Source organism: Phaseolus vulgaris, chromosome 1 (genome assembly GCF_000499845.2).
Source record: "Phaseolus vulgaris cultivar G19833 chromosome 1, P. vulgaris v2.0, whole genome shotgun sequence".
NCBI classification, from domain to species: domain Eukaryota; kingdom Viridiplantae; phylum Streptophyta; class Magnoliopsida; order Fabales; family Fabaceae; genus Phaseolus; species Phaseolus vulgaris.
This window is the reverse complement of record NC_023759.2, coordinates 23092164-23105025: the sequence shown is the minus strand read 5'-3', so window position 1 is coordinate 23105025 and position 12862 is coordinate 23092164. Positions and strand designations below refer to the sequence as shown.

Here is a 12862-nt window from a genome sequence, read left to right as displayed (position 1 = left end):
ATTCTTGGCCTATGACATGCATGGGACAGAACAGAGGTGATCGTTCACGCGATAGGTAATGCCTGGTATGCGCGCTTGTCCAAGTCGCACCTGGTACTCACGCTGAGGCTGCACGAGACACCCAATGAAAGAAACACCCTAAGTTACTTCGTACGCGAATAACTTAGGCGCGCGGTAGGGTATATAAAGGCATTCCACGCTCATTGCGAAGGTACGTTTTGATACTGGCAAGTGACTAGTTTTACAGAGAGAGAAAAGGGAGAATCACAGAGTGCACAAGTCTCACTGAGATTCTGAGTATACAGTTCTTTGGTGGTCTTGTTTTGTTGACTTTTAGCGTCAGAGTGCAATCGGCCGCTAGAGGCGCCGTTTGTGGTGTTTTCGCAGGTTCGCTCGGAGCTGGCTGGAACGTACTTGCGGAAGACGGAGTTTGATGTGGCGAGACCTTAAACGATCAAGTCACCTGCAAGATCAATCTTCAACCCAAAACCTTAAGGTAAAGGATTTGTGATTTTTTTTATATGTTACTAACTTTCTCATTTTTACTCAATGTGAAACTCAAAGTGTGAGTCCACTCCATCCATGAAAATCTTGTGTGTGACCTTTGTTGATCAAGAGTGATAAAGAGCTTTGAAGAATCCAAATCCAAGATGTTTAATGAAAGGCTGGTGTTGCTGCTGTGTGTGGGTGGGATCTGGGTAGAATAAAGTGTGATCCACTCTTTTGTTGAATCTAAAACTGATGTGAACTGAAACATTTTTGAAATGAAATGTTTTTCCAACTAAGTGAAAAACAACCTGTTGTTTTGTCGAATCAACCGGTTTTGCTCTTAGAGGATTTGAAAAAGGTTGAAAGTTGTTTGACTTGGTTGACTTAACTGTCAAACGAAATCAATGGGTTGTTTCGTGGTTTCAACCGATTGTTTCTTTGAAAATCCTAACAGAATTCAGTTTTGAATGGTGAATCTATCTTAAATGATTTCTAATTGAATGTGCTCCTTCATTAAATGTTTTCACCAATCTTTGGAAAATATAAATAGTTTGTTATATGTTTTTGACGGGTAAGAAAGAGTTTTGAGAAATTCAGTTGGACATATCAACTTTTCAAGATTCACATCAAGCTTTGGATTTTCAAGAGAGAGTGAAATAGGATTGCAATTGTATTCTTTTCAGTTGAACTTTGATCAGGTGTAATCCTTTCTCAATCTTCTGTATTTCTATTGTTGTATTGCCAAGGATTGTTGTGTGTTCTTGAGGTGTTCAAGATCAATACTCTTGGTGTGGTTTGCCAAAGGTAGTGTGTTTCTTGAAGGGTTCAAGGTCACTACTTTGGTGTGTGGTGTTTGTAATATTGTTTGATTGCTTAGTGGATTACCCAGTGGTTTCTGGGAAGTGGATGTAGCTCTTGTTGTAAGAGTGAACTAGTATAAACTGCTTGTGTGCATTTCTCTTTCTCTGAACTCCTTTAAATTCTGTTTTTAAGTTGTTTAAGTTTTAACTGGTATAAACAACCGATTGTTTTTCTGTGTTTCACTTTAAACAAATTGTGTTCTTGGCTAACTTGATTCCTCTTCCGGATTTCTTCACTGAGTTTCATTAAACCTTCAAAAGTTTTCAAAAATCTCTTATAAACAATTCACCCCCCTCTTGTTTAAGGCCATATATTCTAACAATTGGTATCAGAGCTAAGTTCTTGTAGCTTCTCAAGTTTTCGATCCTAAATCTTTTTTTTTTCTATGGCTGAAAAACTACCTTTTGGGGAGGGCGCCTCAATTAACAGGCCACCTTTGTTTTGTAGTTTGAACTATCAGTTTTGGAAGGTTAGAATGAAAATCCTTGTTGAATCTCTTGATAAAGGGATTTGGGATGCAATTGAAAATGACCCTTTTATTCCAAAATTTGAAAAGGAAGGTGCTTGTTCCAGCCGGTTGACCTGGGACGTCTTTGTGCGCAACCTTGCTCGTCAGCTAGGGACACCTTCCCTCTGGCTACCTGTGGATACCTGCAAAGAAGGACCAAAGGGCGCCCTAGCGGCCGTTTGCACTCCGACGCTCAAGTTAGCTAGCAAGAAACACCAAAAACTCTGCACCTCCGTATCGGAGCACCGTGAATGGCACTCTGAAGGTGGTAAACGAATCTGTGTATTGTGTATCTTTTCTCCTTCTGGCAAACAACCTTTCTCTAGTCCCTTGTGCGTAGCCTCAACACTCGAGCAAGCAACTAGAGTGTATTCTGGGAAAATTTGCCAAAAGTTCAAACCCCATTTCCAACATTCAAGGTTCTATTTAAACGATTCTCGCATTTAAAGCGTCTTAAAACGCATTTAAGGTTGTGAAACGTTCAGCGCCTTTAAGACGTTTAAACCGCTCGAAGCATTTAAAGTACCTTAAACGCTCGAAACGTAAACTTTAATTTAAATAGCTTTAATTACCTTATACCTGACAAATTGATGTTTCTGTTATGACTTGGCTACTATTACACATGGAGGGCCTCACAGCACCGCGACCCAACTTAGGGGTATTTCGTCGTGTGATTCCTCCTTCCTTGGAGTGCATCTGGCGCAAGGGGTGACTTTTTGGGTGCCAGCTCATGCCCCCAAACATCTAGTCACTCGCTTTGAGAGCGTATCTACCTTCCTCTCGTACCCTGCACCTGGCTACCCTGGGCGTGACCCTCCTCATGAGTCGTATCTATCCCAGGGGCCTCTCTGGGGTGACATGGGCACTTCGCGAGTCAGATTGCTCTCCATTGGCGCTAGTACTATGGCCTTGAAGCCACCTTTCTCTTCCCTTTATTGCTACCCCGGGTTATCGGGGTTTGAGGCCTTCCCATGGAGTCACTCCCTCCATGGTGTTTCCTACCCATGGGTATCGGGGAGCAACACTGTGGATGCCTTGCTCTGGTGACATTTTACCTTGGCGACGCCCTACCTTGGCGACGCCTTCTCTAGGCAACGTCTTATCTGGGCGACGCTTCCTCTTGGCGACGCCTCGCCTTGGTGATGCTTGCACTTGGCGTCGCCTCACCTAGGCGACGCCTTATGTTGACTTTGACCTTGACGCTGACTTTGACCTTGACTTTGTCAACGCCCGGGTACGGGACGGTACACAAGCCCCCCAGTCTCGAGCTGATTACTCGTTTTTAGCGAAAAGACTAAGGCTTTGCCCCCATCGTACACGTGGCACCCCAGTAACGTGTCATTCTCTAGTCAGCTGACGTGACATCCTTCGTACCGCTGATGTGACACTCTCCGTACTGCTGATGTGACCTTTTCTGTATTGGAGATGTAACTTTCTCTGAGCGGGAAAAACGACGCTTCGAGTTATACTCTCAATCTCTTGACACGTGGCCTAATCACACGGTCACGGTTTGGCGCCTCTTGCGCTTCACGTTGATACTTAATCCCTCGACACGTGGCTCAATCGCACGGTCCCAAATTAGCGTCTCTTGGGTTCCAAGCGTAACGTTTAAGACTTCGAAATCCCGCGCCTCAAACATTGTTCTATTCACTCTTTCGCATTGTGCGTTACTGTTCATCTCTCTTTCTCTGAAGTTCTAGCGATCGCTGCTCCCTCTGCCAAGTGCTCCACACGTTCAAAGGTATAATTTTTCTACCTCCATGGCTCTTTCTCTTGATTTATGTTCTCCGATATAACTACCTGGGACCGTCTGTGCTTCTGTATTTCTACATTTGTTTCTCTCATCGTGCTTCTACGCTCTCTTCTCCCTTTTCTGGGTTTCTTCGCGTGGGTGGCGTTTTCTAGGGTTTCTCTTCCCCTTTCTGCCTTGGCATCGCTTGTTAAAACCCCTTTCCTTTCTTCTTTCTTCAGCTATTTAATCGCATCATGGTGCGCTCGAAAACGAAGTGCAGTTCTCCCCCCAAGATCAACTACAAGGCCCTCTATAAATGGGCCTCTGACGATCTCTTAAACGAATGCACCACCTTGACAACCATCGAGGATGTGGAGAACCATCGGGGGTGACCCTCATTTATACAACTTCAACGCCTTCTGTCGCACCCACGATGCCCACATCTCCGTCCGCCACGGCACACCCGGGGAACCCGTTTGTGTGGATGATAGGCCCAAGAGTAGGGCCCCCTTTTTCTTCATGTACCAAACAGTATTCAAACGCGTTGGTGTGCGCCTTCCATTTACACCCTTCGAGAGGGAACTCCTCACGGAGATCAACACGACCCCCGCCCAGCTACACCCTAATAGTTGGGCCTTCGTCCGGGCCTTTCAAATTCTCTGCGGCTATCTGGGCGTTCCCCCTTCTGTGGACGTCTTTCTTCATTTCTTCGAGGTGAAGAAACAAGGGAAAAGCCTCTGGGTGAGCTTTTCCGGGGTCGCCGGCAGGATCATCCTCTCCCTCTTCCAGAACTCATACAAGGGCTAGAAAGGGAAATTCTTTAGGGTGTGCTGCGCCAAACAGGACCCCACAGCCTTGGATGGCTTTCCCCTATACTGGACAGAGCATCCCAAGCTGCTCAAGCCTAAGACCCTGGATGAGCTGTCCTCCGCTGATAGGGGGGTATGTGAGGCCTTGGCTGGCCTGAGGATCGTTTTTGACACGCTGAAGCTCATAGCGTGTGAGTACAATGCGCACACCCTGTCCACCTATTTTGGTAGGGAGGCTCGTTCCTTGTTGCCTTTTTTGTTCTTCCTTTCTCATCTGTGCTTTGTTGCATCATGCTTACATTGCTGGCCTTCTCCACCTGTTTCCCTCGTTGCTAAGTGTTCGTTTGTACTCTTTATATTTCATTTACCTGCGTGCCTTATGGATTTGTATAACTACGTTGGTGGTGGGATTGGCATTCTGTGCTTTGTGTGTAACTGACGCCTTGTGCTTGGCTTGGGGTGGCTTTAACTTCTGTTCTTTGGTTTGTCTGAATGCAGGATCAGTGATGGATTCATCTAAGAGGATGGTCCTGGCGAAAGCATTGAAGGCTCGTGCCCCCAAGGCTGGCGCCTCCACCACCCCCACTGCTGACCCAAACCTCCCACTATCCTCGCCCTCACCAACACCAACCTCCACCGAAACTCCACTAGGCCCATCTTCACCACCTCCACGTAGCCCCCAAACACTTCAAACACCTAATTCACCTCCACCCATCGCCGCAGTCCCATTGGCTGTGGCCTCATCACCTGCTCCAACCCCCCTTGACAAAGGGAAGAGGGTGCTGGAGGTCCTCTCCGATGACGAAGACTCCGGCGGTGGGGTAGTCTTCAAGAGGAGAAAAGCTGCTAGGGTTCCCATCCTACCAGCAGCATCCCCACAGGGAGGGGAGTCCTTCAGGGACAATTCCCGTAGCGCCACCTCTCCCCAACCCACAATAGTCCAAGAGGAAAAAGGCGATGGGGCCGAGTCTGCTCCACCTCCACCACCAGTAGAGGTCTCTGCTGTTCCTGCCTCCGTTTCCGCTGCCCCAGAGCTTATTGCCATTCCTCCTCCAATCATGCATCTGATGAGGGGCTTCAACGGAGGGTTGATGCCAGAAGGCTCCGACAGGAGACAAGGAATGCCCTATTATTTGGGAGCCTTCTTGGCCGTGGCCCTTGATTAGCGTGCCCAAGCTAGAAATGCTGCTTCAAACACACAAGCCCTCCAGGCCCTGAAAGAAGAAGTGGCCGCTCTGAAGGAGGAGAAGGAAGCTTTGGGACGCCAAAATGAGGCCTATCAAGCCTCTCTGAAGTTGGCCCAAGAGGCCAAAGAGGAGGCTGACAGGCAACTGGATGAGGCGATGGAGATTCAGGCTGATTTCTACGTCCGGGAGGTGTCTCTCCAAGTTCAAGTAACGCATCTCCAAGACATGGCCGAGGCTTCCGAAGAGCTTAAGAAGGACTTGGAGGATCAGTGCTATGGGCAGGCGGAGAGACTGGAGAGGATGGAGGAGGAAATGGCTACCAAGGCCAAGGCATTGGGCCTTCTCCAGGTTGACCATGACAAGCTACAAACTGAGGTCAACAGGCTCCGGGTTGAGAAGGAGGCTCTGGAGAAGCAGGTGGCCTCTGGGGACTCTACCATCGAGGAGTTGGAGAAGGTCAGGAAGGAACTCATCGACGACATGGCCGGCACCTTCGAGGAGGGATTCAAGGAGGCTTTGGCCCAAGCCGCCTGCGAGAACCCGGGGATCAATGTTTCAAATTGCGATCCCACCCACCAAGTCGTCGACGGACAAGTTGTGCCTCTCGAATTGGATGACTGAACCGCCAACTCTCAGCTGCCACCTTTACTTTTTGTGCTTTTTTATTCGTTCTTGATAACCTTGTAAATATTTTGAAACATTTGCACTTTGTTGGAACGATGGGTTTTGTATAACGATTGCATACTTCTGAGGCGTTGAGCGCTGTTTGCCTGATATCTTCGCCTTCGTTCTTCATTTTTGTATGCTTCAATTGCTTTACCTGTACTTTACCTGTTTCTTTCGCTGTGTTGGGCGATCCTGTACGTGCGGCGCACGCAAAAGTCGAGACCTGCTCTGGGTCTAAACTCTTGGGACAAGGTCGCACTTCAATGCCCACGCCCATGGAGAGGCCTGTCTAACAGCGCCGTATCGTCCATGGAGTGTCTTAAACACCAAGGCGATCTGTCCCTTAATTCTTGGTGCTTGGCGCCCACGCCTAAGGAGAGGTCTGCTACAGCAGCGTCGTATCGTCCTCAGGGTGTCTAGAAACGCCAAGCACCGGGAATGATGGAGATCAAGCTCAAGAGGACATGGAGGCCAATCAACAAGATCAAGAAGAGGTAGAGGCACAAATGGAGGACGCCCATAGAGGTCAAAACCCACCTCAAAGGCTTACAAGAAGCATGTTCAAAGCTTTACGAGCTAGGGGACATTTATTTTCTCTTTTTGTAATTTCTTTGGTTGAAGGTGCTTAGAGGGAAACATTAGAAACCTCTTTTGTTATAGCATCTTTTAGGCTTTAGTTAGGAGCTTTAGGAGGGGGGGGGTGCATTAGTAGATAGGTGTAGGAGTATAATAGGAGGTGCCAAAGTGAAGGAAGAGGTCACACCTTCCTCATGCCTTGTAAATAGGCGCCGATTCTAGAATGTGTTTAGGGGGAAATTTGAAATTGTTTAGCTTGCATTTCAGCACCTTAGGCTATAAATAGAGGTGCTCCCTTTGTAAATTGGAGATTTGAATTTTAGAGAAAAGAAACTATACTCAAATTTTGAGTGATCATTGGAGAGCTTTTGAGCCTTCTTCTCTAGTCTTATCTTGAAGGATCCATGGTGTCCTCAAGTGGCGGCAGCACACTCATCTAGGAGAAACCATCCTTCTAGTGGCGTGATCATCCAACCATACATCCATCTTCATGAGTACTCTCTTCTCCTTCCTTTCTTCTTTTGTTATTTCCTTGTCTTAGCTTGTTTTCCTTGTTGAATTTGGTTCGGCAGTTTCAGCTTAATTTGTGTTGCTTCGGTTCTTTCTTTATGCCTTGCTGTTCTTCATCTTTCTTCTTCATTTTCCAGCTTTTTGTTCGGTACAATTCAATTTCCAGCTTTCTATTTCAGTTTGCTTAGCTTTTGTGCCTTTTTGTTCGGTTCAATTTGACAATAATTGGAGCTTCTATATGAGTTTGTGTTTTGGCACTAGTTTTGGTGAGTTCTTGTTCATAGAACCTTGATCTATTTCTATGATAAAGTGCCTATCTCTTAACCAACTCAAGATGATTCCTAAGAATGTCAAGAATCATTCTAAGTGTGCTAGTGGAATCACATCATGTGGTATCAAGAGTTTAGGTGTGTTCTTGTTTAATTGTTGAGTTGTGTAGCACTTTATTTCAAGAACTCTTTTAATTTCTTGCAATTTAAGTTTCTGTTTTAGGCTTATTTTGAGTTTACTGGCTGTTTTAATTCTTTTGCCTATCATATTTTGAGTATTTTCCTTTTTGAATCATGTCAAGTTTTGTCTTAGTCATGTTATTCCATAATTGTCATTACTTCTAGTAGTACTTTTATTGCTTTTGATTGTTTCTTGCTTTAGTGTCATATAATTTTCTGAATTGATATTGATCCTTTGTGCATTTTCTTTTTAGAATTGAGTTCATACTTGTATTCTAGACCTATACAAGTTCCAATACATCATTTTCCATTATGTCTTTGCTAGTTCATAATTCTGTTTTTCATTCCTATTAGGTTTCCTCTGTTTCTGAAAAAAAAGTGCTTACTGTTTTTCCTTATTTAAATTGATTTACTCACTGGAAAATTCTGAAATTCTGGATTTGTGATATTCAAAGTGTTAGAAAAGAGTAGAAAAAAGAATCATTCAAAAATTCAAAGTACACAAAAAATGATAAATAAAATAAAAAAAGTGTACAATTCTGCCGAAAAGAATACGGTAATCTGGCAGCGATTTTAAAAACTTTATCTCAACTAATTGGCTTACTGTTTTTAATTGATTCCAGTGCCATTATTGAGTTAACATCTTGAAGTTTCTGTGGTTTAAATTTCATAATCCAGTTCGCTCTACATCATTCCAGTTAAATCAGTGAATATCAAGCACAGTATGCATTAAAAAAAAAAAATTTCCAGTAGCTAAATTTTTGTTTTCTTCATCTACTCTAGTGCTTTTCCTTAAATATTCTTTTGTGTGCCTACTTTCTCATTGAGTTCTTTATTTTCTTGATTGTCTTTCATTCCTTACTCTTTGAGTTTGTCTTACATATAGTTTTCCTTTTGCAATTACCTTTCTTTGCTTATACCTTTTCTTGTTTGTCTTTATTGTTTCATTGGTTTTGTGGTGGTTGCCTTTGAGATTGGTGTGCTTCCTTTGACATCTTTCATTTGAGGATTCCAAGGCCTCAAGATCAGATTGGTGCAAGGACATTATTTCTTTGAAAGTGACCTATTTTTCTGCCTCTTTTCACTTCGGCATTCTTGCTGGACACACTCACTGTTTTTGCTAATTTTTTGTTTCTTAACTTGTTTGCTGTTTTTATGTGTTTGCTGTTTTTAATTCCAAAATGGCTGGATTTTCAAGTGATGCATCATACAAGCAGAATTCTCCTTCCAAAGCTTCAATCCTTGGTGAATTACATGAAGCTCAAAGAACCATTAGACGCTTGAAGGAGAAATTGCAAAAGATGGAGGTGCAACAAGCTAGACCATCTCCTTCAATCCATGATGAGCATCATAGACCTTCAACAAGAGCTTCTTCCAATGATTTTGTCCGTGAAGATGAGCATAGGAGAAGGAGAACTCCACCCCAAGTCCATGGACAAAGACATCATCACCAAGGGGAAAGAACTCACTACGGCAATGGCTTCTATCATGATGCAAAGTCTAGGCTTCCTTCGGTCAAGCTTCCTTGTTTTAATGGCTCTAGTGATCCTAATGTATATTTAGATTGGGAGGCTAAGTGTGAACAAATATTTGAGATCCATGAGATCCAAGATGAGCATAAGCTTAAGCTAGCCACCCTAGAGTTTAGTTATTATGCCATGAAATGGTGGCATGGAATTGTAAAGGACATTATCTATCACAAGGGTCCTCCCGTGGACTCTTGGAACTCTTTAAAGGATCATATGCGCGCTAGGTTTGTGCCCCCACATTTTAGGAAAGACCTCATGTTGAGACTCCAACGGTTTCAACAAGGCACGCTAAATGTGGATGAATATTATAAGGAGCTTGAGACGCTTGTGCTTAAAATTGAATTAGAAGAAAGTGAGGAAGCTATGATTGCTAGGTTTGTGAGTGGTCTTAGGAAGGATATTCAAGACATTGTTGAGTTACAAGAGTATTCATCATTGGGCTCTTTAGTTCATCTTGCAATGAAGGTGGAAGCCCAACTTGCTAAGAAAAACTCTTTCAAAAATGCTTCCAATGATGGATACTACTCCAAGTCTTGGAGAAACAAAAATTCTTTTTCTAAACATCCTTCCAAAGATTCTTCTTTCAAACCCAAGGAAACTAAGCCATCTACTTCTAGACCTAAGTCTCCCACTAGAACATCCAATACTAAATGCTTTAAATGTATGGGTTATGGTCATATAGCTGCAAATTGTCCTTCCAAACGAAGTATGTACATGCATGAGGGCATTGTAGTTAGTGAGCATGATTCGGATTCTCCTAAGCATTCATTGCATTCTCATGCATCTAGTGAGGAAGAGAGCGAATGTCCACTTGAAGGGGACTTGTTAGTTGTGAGAAGACTTCTTGGACAAGTTTCACAACCTTTTGATGAAAGTCAAAGGGAAAATATTTTCCATACAAGATGTCTTATTCAAAACAACATTTGTTCCTTTTTAGTGGATGGGGGTAGTTGTGCAAATGTGGCTAGTACAAGAGTAGTAGATAAGCTTGGATTGCCTACTATCTCTCATACAAAGCCCTACAAGTTACAATGGCTTAGTGAAGTAGGAGAAATAATTGTCAATAAACAAGTCCTCATCCATTTCTCCATTGGAAAATACAAAGATGAGGTATTATGTGATGTTGTGCCCATGGAAGCCACTCATGTTCTTTTGGGAAGGCCTTGGCAATTTGATAGAAAAGTTTTACATGATGGCTTTACCAACAAACTATCTTTTGAATTCCATGGTCACAAGGTTACTTTAAAATCTCTCTCTCCAAGAGAAGTCCATGAGGACCAAGTTATCATGAAGAAAAAGAGGGAGAGTGAAAAAGATAAAAAAGATAAAAAAGATAAGAGTTCTAAGCCTACACTCCTTGTGTCTAGGCGTGACATTGAAAGGGAAATAGTGGCTCATCATCCTCTTTTCTTAGCCATCCCTAGAACTCTTAGAATAGAATCACTTGTTGATAGTCCTCATTGCTTGGAAAATTTGGTAGAAGAGTTCCAAGATGTGTTTCAAGATCCTCCAAATGGACTTCCACCTTTGAGAGGGATTGCGCACCAAATTGATTTGATACCGGGCTCTTCTTTACCAAACCGTCCAGCATATAGGACCAATCCAAGTGAAACCAAGGAAATTCGCCAACAAGTTGAGGCTTTGATTGAGAAAGGGTGGGTGCAAGATAGCATGAGTCCTTGTGCTATGCCTATCATCTCAGTGCCAAAAAAGGATGGCACATGGCGAATGTGTTCGGATTGTAGGGCCATCAATAACATAACAATTAAGTATAGGCATCCCATACCTAGACTAGATGATTTTTTGGATGAATTACATGGTTCAAAAATCTTTTCAAAGATTGATCTTAAAAGTGGCTACAATCAAAATCCGTATCAACCCGGGTGATGAATGGAAGACGGCTTTTAAGACCAACTTTGGTTTATATGGGTGGTTAGTTATGCCTTTTGGCCTAACTAATGCACCAAGTACTTTCATCGGTAGTCGATGACGTCAGCAACAGATAACCACGTGGACCACTCGCAGGGTGACACGTGGATCAGGTGGCAGAGAAACCAGGGAGGAGATCACTCGGTATGGTGATCGGTGGTCAGTAACCGAGTGGCCACCGACAGATCAGTTCCAAGATAAACACCCGAGGGGAGAACACGAGAAGCAATAGAGCACCGATCAGTCATCGGGTGCATGGTCATCGGGGTTTCGTGTTACACGCAGTTAAACTGGGACTGAGATTCCCAGCGAGAGCGTTACGCATGGACCTCGCATGATCATACCTCAGAGAAAGAAGAGCTCCTCGCCGGTATAATCGTGCACGAGAGTGGCCTGAGGGAGTTAGTAAACCAGTAAGTGATTGGTGACTCTCTCAACCCATTACGTGCATGGCATCGTGAAGGGGAAATCGTGTATGCAGAGAGCAATGCTTGGTGAGTGTGCCTAGTCCAGCCACACCTGGTGTTCTCCTGGGAGTGTGCGATTCACCCAGATGGAAGAAACGCGCTAAGTTACTCTGTAAGGGAATAACTTAGGCGCACAAAGAGATGCGCTAGAGCCTTTCAGGTAGTGGTACGTGTACAGTTAGATGTGAAGTTGCATGCCTCCACGTGTCACCATCTGAGAGGGGCGCGACCAAGATAAAGGTACACTCCGCGTCGTGAAAGGTACACACAGAAAACACAGACACCCACGTCTTTAGTGATTGTGGTACGTTTTCGCAAAAAAGCATAACAGAATTCTGACACACGCAGAGAATAGCGTAACAGAATTCTATTAGGCACAGACACAGAGAAAGAATAAAAAGAGAGAATCATAGAGAGACATACACACATTATTTTGGTTAGTGATTCTGTGATCTAACTTGAGCGTCGGAGTGCAAACGGCCGCTAGAGGCGCCGTCTGTGTGTTTGCAGGTTGCGTTTGGAGTTCCCGGAGGAGGAGGTTTTAAGAGTATTCTTGCAGATAGCACAGTTGCATAGGCGGGGTAAGGAAGCGACAAAGCAATTCCTCCACGTTTGAATCGTGGTCCCATCCACACCAAAGTTTCTGGAGTTTCTCAAAGTCTTTGCTGAGAAAATGAGGAGAACAAGACAAACATCACCTGAGCCATCTGTTGAGGAAGGAGCTGTGACAATGGCGCAGGTCCTGGAGATGATGCGTACGCTGCAGGACAATGTCGCAGCGTCGAGAGCTGAACAAGAAAAGATGCAGGCGGAGTTGGCTGCATCGCAGAGTAGGAATGATGAGCTGAATCGCGTTAATGAGGAGCTGAGAAGGACGTTACAGACGCAGAAGGAACGCGTAGTTGGAGAAATGATGCCGATGCCACCATCGCCTCCGAGAGCGTTCCCTATGCCGTTCTCCCCTGAAATCATGCAAACCATGGTACCTCCCAACCTAGTGGGAGTGAAGGCGTCATTCACAGGGGTAGAAGATCCAGAAGCGCATCTGACGGCGTTCCACACTCAGATGATGCTGTCTGGGGGCTCAGATGATGCTGTCTGAGGGCTCAGATGCCGTGTATTGCAAGATGTTCATGAGCACTCTGAGTGG

At 44.4% G+C, this 12862-nt stretch overlaps 1 protein-coding gene across 1 annotated transcript; it reads left to right on the top strand.

The window, feature by feature from the left end:
* The first annotated feature begins 1825 nt into the window (after positions 1–1825).
* LOC137815702 (proline-rich receptor-like protein kinase PERK8) lies at positions 1826–5565 on the top strand. The gene is made up of 2 exons (XM_068618814.1): positions 1826–1910; positions 4898–5565. Exons 1-2 carry the CDS (start codon positions 1826–1828, stop codon positions 5563–5565), a joined length of 753 nt encoding a protein of 250 aa, XP_068474915.1.
* The last annotated feature ends 7297 nt before the right edge of the window (positions 5566–12862 follow it).